The sequence below is a fragment of the Eptatretus burgeri genome, chromosome 3 (genome assembly GCF_056783735.1).
Source record: "Eptatretus burgeri isolate ZD-2024b chromosome 3, Ebu_testis_v1, whole genome shotgun sequence".
NCBI lineage: Eukaryota > Metazoa > Chordata > Myxini > Myxiniformes > Myxinidae > Eptatretus > Eptatretus burgeri.
Genome location: NC_140963.1, coordinates 72,882,936 through 72,901,619, shown reverse-complemented (window position 1 = coordinate 72,901,619; position 18,684 = coordinate 72,882,936). Strand labels below are relative to the sequence as shown.

The 18,684-nt window shown below is 40.7% G+C and overlaps 1 protein-coding gene across 1 annotated transcript in view; it reads left to right on the top strand.

Moving 5' to 3' along the window:
- The window catches only part of LOC147030177 (uncharacterized), a 56,588-nt gene that overhangs the window by 17,610 nt on the left and 20,294 nt on the right, over positions 1-18,684 (top strand). The window contains exons 2-7 of the mRNA XM_085873970.1: positions 6,533-6,641; positions 11,895-11,997; positions 15,597-15,778; positions 17,146-17,214; positions 17,330-17,439; positions 17,571-17,803. Of these exons, the coding sequence (XP_085730096.1) occupies positions 6,533-6,641; positions 11,895-11,997; positions 15,597-15,778; positions 17,146-17,214; positions 17,330-17,439; positions 17,571-17,803 (806 nt within the window). The remainder of the gene's footprint in view (positions 1-6,532; positions 6,642-11,894; positions 11,998-15,596; positions 15,779-17,145; positions 17,215-17,329; positions 17,440-17,570; positions 17,804-18,684) is intronic.

The window sequence follows — 18,684 nt, the reverse complement described above, 5'->3', positions numbered from 1 at the left end:
TACGTACCCATAAAAAAATAATAATAAAAAAATAATAATAATAATAATAATATTAATAAATAAATAAATAAACCACACAGGCCGTTTCTTCGCTCTCACGTGCCCGTACGTGCGTGACCCAGAAGTTCGATATTATTCGCAGTGACGATTATTCGCAATTTATTTTTAATACCCAATTATTCAATTAACGCCAACGTATTTTACCTTTTCGCAATGTCGTGGCAAGGAAAAACAAAAAGAGAAGAGAGAGAAAAAATTTACTTCCTGGTTCGGAGAATACCAGCACTCTGATGTTACCGAAATTTATACACCGTCTAATATGAAAATGATCATAACTTGGGCCATTGTGTTTATCTATAAATGCGCATGAGAAATTATTAGAATACACGAAGTCATCACTCTCCGGAAGCCTGTACGTTGTAACCCGTAATGGGGAACGTGGCTGTGCTTCCCTTCCCCATCGGCCACGCCCACGCAACAACGTGTCTTGCCATTGGTTGGTAAATAAATGGCCATAACTTGGGAAGCACTTGTCCGATTAATATCCAACCTTGAAAAGGCACATCTTCAGGTCCCCAGCAATATACCTGGCAAGTTTAAATTAGATCAGACCAGAGGTTGTCGAGAAACAGCGGTCACACACGCACGCATGCACACACACACACACACACACACACACACACACACACACACACACACACACACACACACACACACACACACACACACACACACACACACACACACACACACACACACACACACACACACACACTGCTGGAATTATAGATAGACTAGTACGTGCCCGTAAAAAAAAAAAAAAAAAAAAAAAAATAATAATAAATAAACCACACAGGCCGTTTCTTTGCTCTCACATGCCCGTACGTGCGTGACCCGGAAGTTCGATATTATTCGCAGTTATGATTATTCGCAATTTATTTTTAATACCCAATTATTCAATTACCGCCAATGTATTTTACCTTTTCGCAATGTCGTGGCAAGGAAAAACAAAAAGAGAAGAGAAGAAAGAGAAAAAATTTACTTCCTGGTTCGGAGCATACCAGCACTCTGATGTTACCGAAATTTATACACCGTCTAATATGAAAACGATCATAACTTGGGCCATTGTGTTTATCTATAAATGTGCATAAGAAATCGAGAAATTATTAGAATACACGAAGTCATCACTCTCTGGAAGCCCGTACGTTGTAACCCGTAATGGGGAACGTGGCCGTGCTTCCCTTCCCCATCGGCCACGCCCACGCAACAACGCGTCTTCCCATTGGTTTGGTAAATAAATGGCCATAACTTGGGAAGCACTTGTCCGATTAATATCAAACCTTGAAAAGGCATATCCTCAGGTCCCCAGCAATATACCTGGCAAGTTTCAATTAGATCGGACCAGAGGTTGTCGAGAAACAGCGGTCACACACACACACACACACACACACACACACACACACACACACACACACACACACACACACACACACACACACACACACACACACACACACACACACACACACACACATTGCTGGAATTATACATAGATTGAGAGAATCATTAAAGGGTGTATAATCATGTGAAGTGCAAATCAAACAATATTTGAAATAAAACATTGTCATGACGATGAAACAGCAAAACTTTAGCGATCTACATTTTTGAATTCCAACACAAATATTTTGTGTGCTGTTCACTTGCTTGAGGAAAACAGGTTTATTGAAACAGCTAAGTTTCCCAGTCCACAAGTGTGTTGCTTAGTTGGAAGAGTAACCTTCCCATCTGCATGAAGAGAGCATATGAAGGAGAAATGGAAAGAGATTATGATCACATAGTCCGGGAGCCAACCGATCAAAATTAAAAAAAATTGCCCGGTCTGCTATAAAATTTTTGTGTTGATTTTCATAAAGAGACACCCTTTGAGTATATGAAAACCAATGTTGGCAATGGTGAAACTCTTGCGCAACAACACAGTCAACACTTTTGCGAGCCCCCTCTGATAACAAAATGTTGGCAAAAGCGAAGATGTAGGATGGGGGTAGGGGTAATTCATATTGTCCTAAAATCATAACCACTAAACCTATATACACAAATGACCCCTCATATTAAAGAGGAGTTCATTTCCTATATCACAATTGGTGTAGATTTAACCTACCTTCAATTGACAAGGTTATATGTCAAACAACAAAAGATTTATGTAACTCAGAAATGCTTGACTATCAATGGGGTCAGGAACAAGAACATACTTTTACATGCCATGGTTTTAAGGAAGATAAAATTAGAAATGGATTAACACAATATTGTGACATGAAACATCCTCTTCAGAGGAAGAGTCACTCTCTGAAACAACTCCACCACATGAACCTCTCTGACCAAGGCATATGCATGTCACTCAGCAAGGCACAGCAGCCTTTTTGCATGAACATCGTTTCAGACATTTGGATAATTTGCACATGCAAGACACCGTTTTGTCTATGTTTGGCTTGGCTGGCTTAGACATGAGAATTGGGACCAGTTTTCCATTGATAAGGGTTCTGCCAAATGTTGTGGCTGGGGGAAGTGCTCGGTCACTGAGATGTGCACGTCTATACAGAAGCAATTGATACAATGCTCTTAAAACAAGGAAGTAAAACGCATCTTCTGTTGCTGGCAGTGACCTAAGGTCTAATTTTGAAGAGACAAACATATGCTGCCTGAGGGTATCCAAACAGCTGAACCCTTTTTGGCCATGCAGAGCAGTCCAGTATACTCTGGCCTCATCAATGACACATTCTGTTGCTGCCATTTCACTATCTCTTCCAAAATCAACAAGGTGGGGAAGGTTTCCTATCAGTCCCAGAGAAACCTGTGCCGCTCTTCTTTTCACAGGAACACAGGCATCATCCCAACTGACTGGAAGAGGGGCCTTGTTGTCCCTCTCTGGAAAGGGAAGGGTGATCGCCAAGACTGCAAAAACTACCGAGGGGTGACGCTGCTCTCAGTGCCGGGCAAGGTCTTTGCTCGGATAATTCTTGATAGGGTTTGCCACCATCTGCTTGAGCACCAGCGTCCAGAGCAGTCAGGCTTTACACCAAAGAGGTCAACGATTGACCGTATCCTTGCACTTCGTGTCCTCACCGAACACAGACGAGAGTTTCGGCAGGGGCTGCTTGCAGCCTATGTTGATCTCTGTAAAGCGTTCGATTCAGTGAATCGGGATGTCCTCTGGAGGATTCTTGGTCTTCGTGGGGTGCCACCGAAACTGATCGATCTGATGTCTGAACTCTACTCTGGTACTGAGAGTGCTGTGAAGTGTGCAGGTACCATCTCTGACTTATTTCCAGTTGTTACTGGAGTTCGTCAGGGATGTGTACTTGCCCCCACACTTTTCAGCACTTGTATGGACTGGATTCTAGGGAGGATGTCGGAGAGATCAAGTTGCGGTGCATCGTTTGGCAATGTCAAGATCTCAGACCTTGATTTTGCAGATGATGCAGTCATCTTTGCGGAGACTTTAGACATCCTCTTGGGGGCCCTCGAGGTGCTGAATGAGGAGTCGGAGCCGTTGGGATTACGGATTTCTTGGGTCAAAACTAAGATCCAGGCTTTCGGTGACATCTTGGATGCTGCTGTCCTGTCTGTGTCTGTTTGTGGTGAGGATGTTGAGGTCGTGGAGAGATTCACTTACCTTGGCAGTGATATTCATGTCTCCGCAGGTTGTGAGCCGGAGGTCAATAGACGTCTGGGTCGGGCCTGGGGAGTCATGGATTCACTGGATCATGGGGTGTGGCGCTGCCGGTACCTGTGCGGGAGGACGAAAGTCTGAGTCTTCAGGTCCTTGGTACTTTCAGTCTTGCTCTATGGGTGCGAGACTTGGACTTTGACCAAGGATCTGAGACGGAGACTTAATTCCTTTGGTACCAGGTCTCTTTGGAGAATCCTTGGCTATCGCTGGTCGGATTTTGTGTCCAACGAGCGGTTGCTGAGAGAGACTCGGATGAGATTTGTTACCTGCATAGTCCGTGAGCGTCAGCTGCGGCTGTATGGACATGTGGCTCGTTTTCCTGACGCTGATCCTGCTCACCAGATTCTCTCAGCGAGGGAGTCTCATGAGTGGGAGGCCAGTGGGCCGACCACGTGCCTCATGGTTGCAGCAGGTTGACCATCATCTCAAGGAGATGGGGATGGGCCTGGCATCTGCCTGGGGGATGGCCAGACGGAGGCCCCTGGAGTACCGGCGGAAAGTGGACGCAGCGACGCGCTGTTCTGGCACATGCTCCCATACCTGACCTGACCTCTTCTTTTCCCCTTCTGAATGGGTAGCTCACTGTGTCACATCCACACAACACATATGTGCACAGAAGTGTAGCTGCGACATCAAGAGGATTTTCTGGTACTTCTTGCTCAACACTTCTACCAGCTCATGAATAGGTAGGTATTGATTCTGCCGTTGTATCCAGAGTTCTTGCAATGTGTTCAAGCAGCAGAAGTGATATATACACAGCATAATTATGTCTGTATCTGTTGCATGCACAACAGCTCGATGGTGATCAAGATATTCCACACAATACGCAAGATGAGCAATAATCCTTGTGTCTGCCTCTTCATGTTCTTCACAAGGTAAGTCCAGAACTGAACTTGATGCTGATGTGATGGAAAGAGTGTGACCTTTGTTTTCCATCATACTACCAAGAATGATGGTCACTCCATCCGGAATAGCTTCAGGACTCTCACAAAGGGAAGTGCCAATGAAGTTCTGAAGATTTCCTTTATTTCTTGGATTCTTCATGAATAAATTCCAGTCCGGAATTTCTAGACTCTTGGATGGTGAGAATTGTCTTGCCTGGTCTGTCTGGTTTCTCCTCTGCTGCTCATCACCCTTCAAAGTATGGCTATCATCAAAATCATACTGATCACCAATGATGTTGACACAGTTGCACATTTCAGGTTTCAACTGCAGGATACACCTGCTTGCGAAGATACAGCTGGGGAAGTTCACCAAATGTTTTCGCACCCATTTTTTGGTATTTATTTACAAATGCCATTGTGTCTACCAGATAAACTGTGTATAGGTCACTCTGTGGTAATGATGGCAGCTGTAAAACAACATCCTGCTCAGCTTCAGCAATTAGCACTGCCACGAAATCAGACTCGTTGCCTTTGCGCATTACAACCCCCTGTGCTAAGCGTGGATCAACCTCAAACAGGGATGATGGATAGTCTGTCCACTCATGGGAAAATGCAATCTGTCTTGTGACTGGGTCGGCATCTCGATAGAAACACAGCACACGTGTAGTTGCAGTCTCATCTTGATAGATCCTGATTAAACTCTGTTTCCTTGATGGTTTTGATTTCTTCTGTGAGGAGAAAGTTACCAGCTTCAGTGGTTCAATCTTAATAGAGACCACCTCTTCTGCTTTCATAATGGCTTCCATGCCCTTAGCTTGAGCATGGACCAAGTCTTTTGAAGCAGCCTTCTCACTAGTTGCTCTATTGAGCAGAACCACTTGGTTGTTACACTGGAATGGGTTTATCATCTGCTGGCATATCACTTTCTTGATCTCCTCAACATGCATATGTTCTTCTGTTGCCTGCTTCTGTGTTTCTCCATGATGAGTAGATTCCTGTTGGCCTAGATTAGCCATAGACTTTATGTTCTCTGATACAGCTGTGAGAAATGGTGCTGTTTTCACATATTTATCTCGAGCAGCTGGTGCCTGAGATATGCGTTTGAACAGAGATGTCTTCCCTTCATTGTTGTATGTCTGCTCCAGGGCCATGTCACTCCAAACACCATTGAATTTTCCTTTGGAAGAGTGAACTGTGAAGTACCCAACCTGGATCCAGCAAACCTTAACCGAACTGTGTTCAATAGAGTAAGAGGATTTTGGGGGTAGGGGTAACTTTGGTTGACAAAAATGTTAATTTTCTCTTTAAAAATTGATAGAACTCAATCAAATTTGCTGTTTTAATTAGCCATGGATACCATGTTCATATCACATTAAGAGAAATTAGTATTCTAATGCAGCATCTGCCTATGATAAGAAAAGTTCTAAAGGCCATCTTCAAAAAACGTTATTTTTAAGGCATTTTTCACAAAATTATGTACTTTTACGAGGTTTACTTTCACAAAGGCAATTTTTTTTGTCATTTTACAATGCACTGATTGAATTCTTACATTTAGTTCACATTTATTTTTCATGAATGTGATTTTTTAATTTTTTTAGAAATTTTATTGACAATTGCTGTTTTATCAAATTTTTCAAATCTTCCTCAAACAAAAACGGCCGCCAAAATTTTTCGCAAGAGCTTATGAATTGCCAACATTGGTTTTCATGAACTGCAAACATATATCTAAACATCCTGGGGGTGTAAAATTTTATAGCAGAGGCTGTAAGGTCCAACCCTAAAACAGCCTCGTACACAGGTTGGCTCCCGGACTAACATGTGTGTCATACATATTGAGAGATGGGCAATGGAAGTTTTGGAAAATTTTGACATTTTTGTTTGTTTTATGTCGATGACTTATTTATTATGTGTACACATGTAGGGGTGCACTGGCACTTGAGCTGAATCTGCAAGATGTTGACATTGACCAGTGTGCAACCAATGGTGGTTGGTTCTCTGGAACCCATCATTGTGACCGCAGGAGAGAGCAGGTAATATTATATGATGTATCACATTATCATGTGGTGTTTTCTTTGGGAACAATCTATTTTGGCCTTAGTGGTTCAAATTATAATCCCAAGTTCTGCCTCACTTTTACCTTTCACTTCTGTAATTTTTCACTCTTGTACTATTGACTTCTTTAAGATTTGTAACAGAAAGCAATATAGAGTAGAATTCATTAAATCTTGCATGAGCTACATATATTTGGGCTTTTCTGAACAATTATTTGTGATGAATTCCTGGCTAAAATGGGAAAGTAAATGGCTATACAGTATTTAACAAAAGCAATATGGGTGTCCAACAGGATGGTGCAGCACACTTTTCACACTTTTCCTTGAGCTGTGTAGAATGGGTTTGATTATCGACCCAATTCTAACCTGTCGGATTGATACATCTTAGGCAGGGCTTTGCATTGAACATCTTCACTTGGATAATATACAAATAATAATAATAATAATAATAATAATAATAATAATAATAACGATTTTGGTTTCATTTCAAAAAAGGAGTCAAACATAGAAGTACTGCATTAGAAAAAAAACATAAATCCACAAAGACCCTTCTTGAATTATATATACAACAGTATGATTACAATAAAAGGACCAAAATTACACATATACATAATAAAGCATAAATTAAGGAAATTAAAATTTGAAGCAACATTAAAAATATAAAATATAGAATGATGACATTGAATAACTATACAGTATATGTTAAGAGAATTTCAACCATCAAAGTCGATTAAAATCCCAAAATAATGCGACGGAAAAATTAGTAGGACAGCAAGCAATATATGCAGGTACAATCAATACAATTAAGTTAAAGAAATATAATAAATGTCATGATTCAAGAGTGAATATAAATATATAAAAATTACCCCCGTGCGGGAGTGACGGTCATCTCTGCGAGAAAATATATAGCCTCCTGAAGGTAGGGCAGTTTTTGCAAACTTTGAAGTCATGTGACGCGAAAACAAAAGCGAATATCGAAAATCCGGCCTGACAAAATTTAGATATTGTCCCATAGATTTATATGCCACAATCAAATTCAAGATCGCTTGAGAAATGTAGGAGGAGATAGATTTTGAAAATCGTCATTTTCGCATTTTTTTCCAACTTTGAAGTCACGTGAAACGAAAACGAAAGCGAATATCGAAAATCAGGCCTGACCAAATTTAGATATTGTCCCATAGATTCATATGCCACAATAAAATTCAATATTGCTTGAGAAATGTCGGAGAAGATAGATTTTGAAAATCGTCATTTTTTCGCATTTTTTGCCAACTTTGAAGTCATGTGACACGAAAACAAAAGCGAATAACAAAAATCCAGCCCGATCAAAATTTAGATATTGTCCCATAGATTCATATGCCACAATCAAATTCAAGATCGCTTGAGAAATGGCAGAGGAGATAGAATTTGAAAATCGTCATTTTCGCAACGGACGGACGGATCGAAGGACATCTACACCCATATTATTAGGTCATGCTCGAAGAGATGACCTAAATATGTATATGAACAGATAATTGAGTTAGATGTCAACACTGAGATTTCTTTGTATTTGAAATGCACGATATAAATCATTCATTATTATTATTACTAGTACGTGCCCGTAAAAAAAAATTAAAAAAAATATTAAAAAATATTCAAACCGCGAGCAACAAACAACAACCACACAGGCCGTTTCTTCACTCTCGCGTGCCCGTATGTGCGTGGCCCAGAAATTCGCATATTATTCGCAGTTACAATTATTCGCAATTTAGTTTTAATACCCAATTATTCAATTAGCGCCAACGTATTTTACCTTTTCGCAATGTCGTGGCAAGGAAAAACAAAAAGAGAAGAGAAGAGAGAGAAAAAATTTACTTCCTGGTTCGGAGCATACCAGCACTCTGATGTTACCGAAATTTATGCACCGTCTAATATGAAAACGATCAAAACTTGGGGCATTGTGTTTATCTATAAATGCGCATAAGAAATCGAGAAATTATTAGAATACACGAAGTCATCATTATCTGGAAGCCCGTACGTTGTAACCCGTAATGGGGAACATGGCTGAGCTTCCCTTCCCCATCGGCCACGCCCACGCAGCAACGTGTCCTGTCATTGGTTTGGTAAATAAATGGCCGTAACTTGGTACGCACTTGTCCGATTAATATCAATCCTTGAAAAGGCACATCCTCAGGTCCCCAGCAATATATCTGGCAAGTTTCAATTAGATCGGACCAGTGGTTGTCGAGAAACAGCGGTCACAGACACACACAGACACACATTGCTGGAATTATAGACAGATGATTATGATTATTATTATTATTGAATAGAATTTTCACCTTTTCTGATATTAATACTGCCTGGAAATCCTTCCAAACAAGCTTACTTTATCAAATGTAGAGATTTATATCATCTCATCTGCAGTTATTATGCCCATCCTCTCACCCCTGGTACACACTACACAGAATCATGTGGTGGACTATTGCCTTCAAATAACTTGCCTTCTCTTGCTCGAAGGCAAATCGACCAAAGAAAACCAGATCATTTCACAAAGCCTGGAACAAGTGTGTGTCCACTCTCAGGAAAGCCAGAAAACATATGACCAACCTCAAAACTGAACTCTCAAACCGGTCTCCTTCAAAGACCTCGTGGTGTCCTGTCAAATCTCTCGCTGGAGAATGTGCCAAATCCATCTCTTCCCTTGCTTCAAATGGCACCACAGCTGAATCTGCTCATGAGAAGGCTGAATGCCTTAATTCTTTGTTGGTTTCCAAATCTTGTGTATCCAATCCCTTACTCCTGACGTCTACCCTCTCTTACCGAACTGCTCCTGGATGCTGTCTTTCTCATCTGAGAAGGGGAAGAGGTTTCTGGCAAGCCTTGACCGATTATGTGACAGACACAGATGGCATGTGTCCAAAAACCCTACTCGACTGATCTTTGTCATCCTCTTTCTGCTCTGTTCACTCAATCATTCTCTTTGGGTCATTTTCTGTCTGGAAATTAGCCAACATAACTGCAATGGACATGGTGCAAAAGCAAATCCTTCTAACTACAGGCCTATTACCTGCTTCCAACTAGAAGCAAGGTCATGGAATCTACCATTGCAGTCGACATCAAATCTTTTCATTTTTCCAAGGGCTGATCTCAGAACATCAGTTCTGTTTCAGACCCGGTCATTTTACCCTGGATATGCTGCTTTGACTCTTCCAACAACGGATGGAAGCCCTCAATATCAGACATGATATTAGGGCTGTCTCTCTGGACATTTCTCGAGCATTTGACACAGTCTGACCCCCTGCCTTGATCCTCAAACTCTCTGCTTCTGGCATCCAAGGCCACCTCTCCACATAGATCACCGACTTTCTCCATTCCTGTAAACAACATATTGCCCTTAATGGGATCCTCTCATCTTCTCTGCGTATCAAGGCTGGAGTGCCCCAAGGCAATGTCTTGGTCCTCATTTTCATCAATGACCTTTCTAATTCACTGGAAAATCCTGTTTATCTCTTTGCTGGTTATTCCACCTCATGGCGTTTCATTTCTCATCCTTTAGTCAGGCAGGCAGCAGCCTCTTCCCTGCATGCAGACCTTGATAGAATCAGGAGCTGATCCAAAACTTGGAATATGTCTTTCAATCCTGACAAATCCCACACACTTGCCCTGTCTCACTGAAAGGACCGTCTGACAAACCCTCACATCTGCTTCCTAAACAAACCACTTGAAGAGGTTGTCACTCAAACTATTGGGCCTCACCATCAACCATTATCTTTTTTGGGCAGACCAATTGTATTTCCAAGATGGCTTCCAAAGTGAGCTGCCAACTGGGCATGCTTTGTTGTGCAAGGTATTTCCTTGGCCATTCTGAACTTTTGACAACCACTAAGGCCTTAATTAATATCTTGATGGAGTACATACTGCTCTCACCTTTGGGCCAATGGCCCTGGCTCACACCTTGTCCTTCTTGATGCCATAGAAAGTAAGGCCCTCAAAATTATTGAGATCTCCCGTGACGATGTTGAGTGTTTAGGCTGTTATTTCCACATCACATCCAGGTTGGTGGCCTCTCTGTATTCTGCCGACACCTTTTTGGTCTTGCACTCTCTTGGCTCTGTCCATACAAAGTTTCTGCAGGATGCACACTGTGTGCCAATAATCCTCTTTTTGTTAAGCATCCTAAATCCAGGCTCACTGCTCACATGCGCTAATTTGTTCCTTTTTCTCTTGCTTGTGAAATCAACTTCCTCAGTCTGTTCAATCCTATTATTCCCTCCAGGGCTTCCAGACAGCTGCTCATCACTACCTCACCACTAACCCATCCTTACTCCTGATCTCTTCGACCCCAAATGACCCCATTCCCACACATTCCCCTTTTCCATGGTATTGGGATCCCCCCCCCTTTATTTCCCTCACCTTTTTGCATTTGTTAGTTGGTGGTTGTTTTGTACCTTTTCTGTTTCATCCCCACTTCCCTCTTCTTGCTGTGTTCCATTCAGCTTGTGTGCACTTTGTTCACCCCCATGTGTCCTTCTTCTCCTCTACTTTATCTTACTCTCATTCATACTCTGCTGTTGTTGTTTCCTCCCTCTTCAAATTCGTTTCATTCCATTCTGCTCTAGCTTTTTCATGAGCCTCGACCATGCACACAAAAAACCCCAAAATGTATTCAAGAAAATAATAAGATGGACAAAAATGACTATCAAAATTGGAATCAACAGAATCGAAAAACCAATTATTGAAAGTGAAAAAATACCACAACAGTGAAAATACAAACTATGTACAAAATTAAAAATAAATGATGAATGATGTCACCGAAGCACAGAAAATTTTAAGATGGCTTAAATGTGACTGTTCAGCAGTCGAACAAGGAAAGGAATGGAGGATTGTCCATTGATGTGTTCAAGTTTGTGCTATATCAATTGGACATTAAAGTGTTTGTACCATCTGCTACCACTATCTGGCAGATTTTGAAGACTTCACAGTGACATTTTTAAAGAGAAGGTAGGTGAGAAATTGCAAACCCCTGCCCAATGCAGCTTCAGTTTAACGTCAAGCAAAGCCAGCCAAATCGTGAAAGACTCGAGCCAAAACTTCCCCCTTGAGTGACCTTACAAGTAGATGGTATGATTTGTGAAGAAGTCAAAGTCTCAGTTGAGAGTTGAGCAATGGGGGATTCACCAGTATGGTATGCATGTCTATATTTACCTTTCTCTATCTCCCTCTCCTTCCCCTGCCTGCTCATTTATCATGAAGTGCATCCCTGAAAAGGGAAAGGGGTTTCGACTTGATGCTTATCATTGCATCTGCCGTGCTGGGTTCTTCATGCGAAAGCAAGACCATCTGGTGAAAGCAGATGGTGAGTGATTGTCAGGCATAGTCGGCAGAAACCACACTCGTCCTCAGGCACATCCACAAAATTCTCCTGGGCGTTATTTGAGACAGAAAGCTGAAACCAAATCTCGATGCAAAGCTTCAGGAAGATGAACGAGGAAGGAAGATGTTAATTGGGGAATCAAGAGTTTGACTGGGATGGATGGAAGTGTGAGGAGTAACAAGACTTGCAAAAGCAAGCTGGATGCTGAATAAGCAGAGAGTATTATTGGAACCTGGGAAGGCAACGGCAAACCACGCAGAATAACCCTTGCCAAGAAACTGCTTTGGTAGCACCAACGCTGTGTAAATAGAGTATGGTACACTACAGGTTATTTCTTTGGAACTCAAGTGGTGAAATGTAGTACACAGGTTATATTAAAAGTGTTACTTGGAGCCATCATATTTTTACGTATGCAAATTACAATTCAATGGTATAACCTTTGAACCCCATCTACCATATTCATTCCTCCTTTCTGTACATACAATGTTTTGAGTCCCACTTCCTGCTCTCCCTTTCCTCCTGTATGTACATGACAGGCAATGTCCCAACACCCTCACCTCCTTCAAGAGTATGCATTGTCATCACATTTCAAATGACTCAGTCTGCTGCTTACCTTTAATTACAAGTCCATTTATGTTTCAAAGGTGGATAAACGTCTGTTGGTTTAACGTACTCTCCTGTCAGCTCTTTAATGTAAGAATATTTTTCGAAAAGAAAACAAAGTTCATTGCTCAGGTACATGACAAATTAGAGAGAGCGAGTCTGGGCAGGATTTGAAAATGAAACATACAATAAATATTACGAGTGTAGCTCAGGAAAACTCACAAATGTCGACCATGTCATCATATCAGTACTTTTATGGAGCAATCTAAACTATGTTTACACTTGTTACTTACGAAATCTAAAGATTTCTGCAGGATGCACACTGTGTGCCAATAATCCTCTTCTTGTTAAGCATCCTAAATCCTGGCTCACTGCTCACACACACTCAAATCTAAAGATTTCGTAAGTATATTGATGACTTCCGTCATCTGTTTGTGTGTTTGTTTGTGTGTGTGTTTGTTTGTTTGTAGGCACGATAACTCGAGAACGGAAGAAGCGACCAATGTCAAATTACACCACGTGATTCAGGAGGGTGATTGCTCGTGCTTATTAGATTTTGGTCAAAATCGGTCAAAGATCAAGGTCACAGTGAGGTCAAACATTCGATTTTTGATGGTTTGGTACAGAATCATCGTAGAAACTTCTGGTTTGCGTCACTATCTCTCGAGACAGCTTTTATTAGACAAGGTCAGAGGTCAAGTTGACGATTTCTTAAGTACCAGTCTATGACTGCTTGTTTATATAGTTTTTAAATGACGAAAAAGAAAACTCATTTTCTTATCTTGAATTAACGACATTAATTTAGTTTTCTTCTGCTTTTTATTTATTTAATATTAGGCTTTTATGTTTTGGCAGATGGCTAACTGCAATATACATACGAGGTTGAGATCTATTAGTTTGGCTCTCACCTTTCCAGACTATGCAAAGTGTATTCTGACAGAGTGCTTGGCATACATTAGGACGTCGTGACAACTTATTTAAAACAACAGAGGGAGCATGAGTAAAAAATAAAAATAACTAGAAGGGCACTCTTCGACGTCATGACTCCACCAGATATGCATCTGCCCACATTATTACATTGCCATACATACTTGTACCAATTTTGATTTAAATCCCAGAACCAAGATTCAAAATATTAAATAATTATGGCCGTCAGACCATGCATCTGATCAGGTTTAAATTTAAAACATATATTCCTCATGACTACTAGATCATAACTGTGATGTTTCACTTCAATTGATGAAGCGGTTCAAAAGAAGGATTTTTAAAGAAGATTTTCGTTCATGCCAATATGGCTGCCAGACCATGTGATCTCTTAATTATTCGTAAACACCCCGGTATTCCCAACACTTGGGGAACATGTGGGGGTAGTTTCCCCTCAATCGGTCAAGCCATTCTAAAACATTTTCCCCTTTCATGTAAAAAACAATATGGCTGCTGAACCACGTGACCGATGACATCATCAATTCACCCTCCCCCCTCCCCTAATTCAATTTAGTCCTAGATAATCCTCAGAAATTTTCATAATGATTGGATAAAGCATTTGACTTATGCAATTATGACATCACAACAAAGCCAGTGACGACATCAATTTTTTTTTTTTAAATCACTTGTTTCCCTTGGGGATTACTTGACCGTTTGATGTGCCATGTTTCTATTTGTTCCACGTAGTGGTTTCAGAGATACAGAGGTCCAAATTTTTCCATTTTTCCAACATAACTGCCACAGCACGTGACCTCTGATGTCATAATTATCATTAAAACATTCTACATAAGTAGTGGCACCAATGGTGAAAGTTTTGTGTCAATCGGATATGTGGTTGCAGAGAAAATTATCATGGATGTACGGACAACGCAAAAACATAATGCCTCTGGCGACTTCAGCAGCGGAGGCATAAAAACAAATTCATTCCAATACCAATTAGAAAGCATCTCAAAATGCAAAGCCCATCTATGTCCACTTTCTACTTGACCTAAACTTAACGAAAACAACAGCTTAGGAAAAAAAATGTAAATTTTTTTTTACTTGGTGTTCTCCATATTCTCATATTAAAGTTTTGTAGAAAATTTTAGGACAAAATTTCAAATGGTGAAAAATTATGGCCTGGATAGACAGATGGACAATCAGTCATGAAATTAGTAGCTGCAATCTTGAGCTTTGTACCTCAAAAACAAGTCTTCTAGCTCTTGATTGGTGAACCAATTCAGTGATCCAATATCCAAATTGTTCCAATTTCAAGTCGATCTGATGAAAATTGATGATATTATGTGATCTTCACCTTTGACCTCAAAACCAATAGCTTCAAGCTTTTCATTGGTCAACGAATTCAGTGACCCAATATGCAAATTCTGTTCAAATTTCAATCGCATTAACAGTGACAATTTTATGTGACCTTGACCGTTTGACCTCAAGCAAAAGGCTTCAGTGACCCAATATGCAAACCCTGTTCAAATTTCAAGTTGGTCAGATGAAAATGGATGATTATGACATTGACCTTTAACCCTTTGACCTTTTGATACAATTCATTAGGTTCTCCATATTCTAATTATAAATGTTTGTTGAAAATTTGATGACAAAAGCTCAAATGGTTAAAGTAAAGTTATGGCCTGATAGATGGACGTGCATGCGTGCGCACACACACACACACACACACACACACACACACACACACACACACACACACACACACACACACACACACACACACACACACACACACACACACACACACACACACACACACACACACACACAATCCCGTCTCCCGCTGCGTCGGCGGACTGTCGAATTTTCTGATGCCAGAGCCACTTCTCTCCTCCCAACAATCCTTAGACAAGTAACAAATAAATTGGCCCCGACTAACCCTGTTTTCCCAGGATGGGGGTAACTGGACTGAATAGACGCCATGATTGTATTTTCATTTTAATAATATTTTCTGGAGCAGGAACGTTGATTGCAACCCCACCCTTTATGCACAGCAACCCCAGAGATGCCACGGTGCATCCCATGTGTCCCAGGATGCTCCTCATGCTCAGACATGACACCATGCATAGTGAGAGCAAGAAATGAATTACGTTTCTCTCTACTTATTGCACAGTTGTTCTCACTCGCACTCGGTGCCACTCTCATGGTGTACAGGCTGATAATGCACCGGCAAAAGGTATTCCTCTCCATGCAGTATCTTATAATATTTATTCCTACCACATATGGAATGAATGTTTTGAGAGATTATTGAGTGATTATGCAAAGTAACCAGCTGTTTGGGCCAGCCATGTTTACAACATTGTCTTGCCACTTTTACCAATCTCTAGTAATTATATTTTTTGTGTCACGCCAAGAGTTTCTGATCGTTTGTTGTCATTTAAAATGTCTATTTCTGTCCGATTTGCATTTTTCTTCTATACATTTATTTTCATGCATCATGTACATATTCATGTAATTGTGTAATGATTATTATTTCTACATACGTATATATTTGTCAGTTTGTTTAATTATTGCAAACTTGACAAATTTCAGTCTTCGGACTGCCTTGTCCAGTGTTTGGAGTTCTCAATAAACCAAAATGATTGTTTGAGATTGATTGTGGAAGAAATGTTATCACCTTAAAGTAGGGGAAAGGTGGGATGTTTAAAGTCTATCCACAAAAGTACCTCTTCATAAGATAAAAAGGAACTTTGATTTTAGTTTTGGAGCTCTTAACAGATGCAACTTGTAAATACTGTATATATAATGCTGCAATTTTCCCCATGGGGGAAGCAACGAGCAGTGTCCTCTCCGCAGCCTGCGATAACCTGTAAAAGCGACACCGGTACAGATCCTATTTTTGCACACAAATGTCTGTTTACTAGACCTTTCTTTGAAAATGTTCTTTTTTGCTTGACCTTCCTTCCTCTGAAAAAAACATTGGGGGTTTTAGAGTCTTAAAAATGGAGTTTGATTAATCTGGCATTCAAGCAGCTTAAATCTTTGACCTTTTGGTTTTTCATTGGTTGGTTGTGGATTTGCTGGGATTTTGCAGGCTAGGCTTACCTTCGAGGAAAATCAGCCTGTGTGGGGCTTTCATTCTGGGGTTGAAGACTTTGATTGTGTTTGATGAGAGATTGCTGGGTAGCTTTGCTTACATTTTCCTAATAAGTGCTACTGCACCTGTGAATATTGAGTTAATGCCATGTGCTGCATTACTGGTGCTTAAAGTTTGTTTTAAACTCTACTCCACTCACAAATCCACTGGATTCCACTCTCAAATCCACTGGAGAGGTTTCCAGAGAGTGCCACTCATTTCAACATGACATTCGATTTTACTCTAACATTCCTTAATTATCAAGCTTCTCTCACTGGACTTACAGAAATGACTTCCTGACTATTCTCTGGCACTGCATTTTAATTAAAAAAATTCGATGTGAAATAGCCTGGACACAAACTGTCCTCCACCATCTTTGTTTGTTATTTTTACAAGACCAAGGGATGCTTATGAATGATTCATGTGCAATATATTCCTTTCAATACCACTGCTGTCATATTATGCAGAAAACATGCTGCCCATCATTGGACCTGAAGCAAGCACTGCTTCTTGGTGCTTGCCTACTCCATTCATTGGTAATCGCTGCAGCAAACTGAACTCACATTAAACATCCTCTTCTTGCACAATTAAAAACAGTTAAATTGTTCACACACTAAGACATTACTATTCCCTTCCTATCCTCCATGGCAGGTATTGATCCATTTTCTTGAACCAAGCTCACTGCTGTGCGTGCTGTCACGCTGGATGCGCGCTCTTGGCTTTGTTTGTGTTTATGGTAGCATTTCTCTCCGGACAAACAGGTATAATGGCAGATAGGCTTATTTGTATACTGTATTTACAGACATTTTGAAAGTTAATTTCACATTTGCATAAAAATATGGATCCACATTGACATAAATAATCTCCATTTGCGACTTTCCTGTACCCACAGGCTGGCACGGATTGCATTCTCGGTGCGTCATGCACTCACTCGATCCACCGCATATTCATTCCGCTCACTTTGTCCAGCACTGCTCCTCTGTACGTGTCTCCTTATCACTTGGACACTCAGCACTGTTGGAATTTCGACACAGGATGTAGTTTTGGTCATGGCTGAAAACCTTCCCGATGGTAGAAGTTATGCCATCTGTATCCATGATGCCTGGGACTACATGTTGGCCTTGAGTAGGTTTGGTCATCTTTGGAACAAATTTTCACCTTTTTTGTTTTAATTGAAAGAGCATGAAGTATAACAGCCCTTCCCTCTATCACTAAAGTCAGAAAGATCCTCACTTGCCCTCTCAGCTGTTTGTTCCTCACAAGCCTGACCAGGCCACACTCACTCAGTTCACCTTTTCAACTTGTGCCTTTGATCAATATCTCCCAATAGAGTTCCCAACATTACCACCTACTTTTTGTCAAATCTATTGGTAACATTTTCACAGCTTGCTCTGAGTTTAGATCAAATTTTTATCTCATAGCATCGTTATTTATTCTCTGCTAATTCGCTTTTACAGAATGACTATTTGTGAATCCAATAAATATCAGTAAAAACATGTTTACAATATTTCAAAAACAGGAACTCAACAAGTACGGGTATATTCAAAGTGCACCACCCCCAGGCCAAACAAATAAAAAACAATCATCCAGCACGAGACATCACCGGGGCACCTTTGGCGCCCGGCAATGCCACCTTGCAGCACATGGAGTCGGAATTTCTTAATCAATTGGCTGATAGCATATCTAAACCACCACTGTTTCATCTGAATCTGTAACTTTTTGAAAATTAAATAACTAATTGATTAATTAATAAATTAAAAATATCTCTGACCCTGGAATATCCTCTTTGTCTCTTCGCTGATGACTCCACAATCTGCCATACCATCTGTCATCCCTCAAACCGGCAAGCAGCAGCTTCTTCACTCTACAGATCTGGATAAAATCACAAGCTGGTCCAACACTTGGAACATGTCTTTCAATCATGACAAATCTCACACTCTCACGATGGCTCTGTGACAGAACCGTCTGGGAGGAAAGAAAATAATTAATCGATTAATCAATAAATC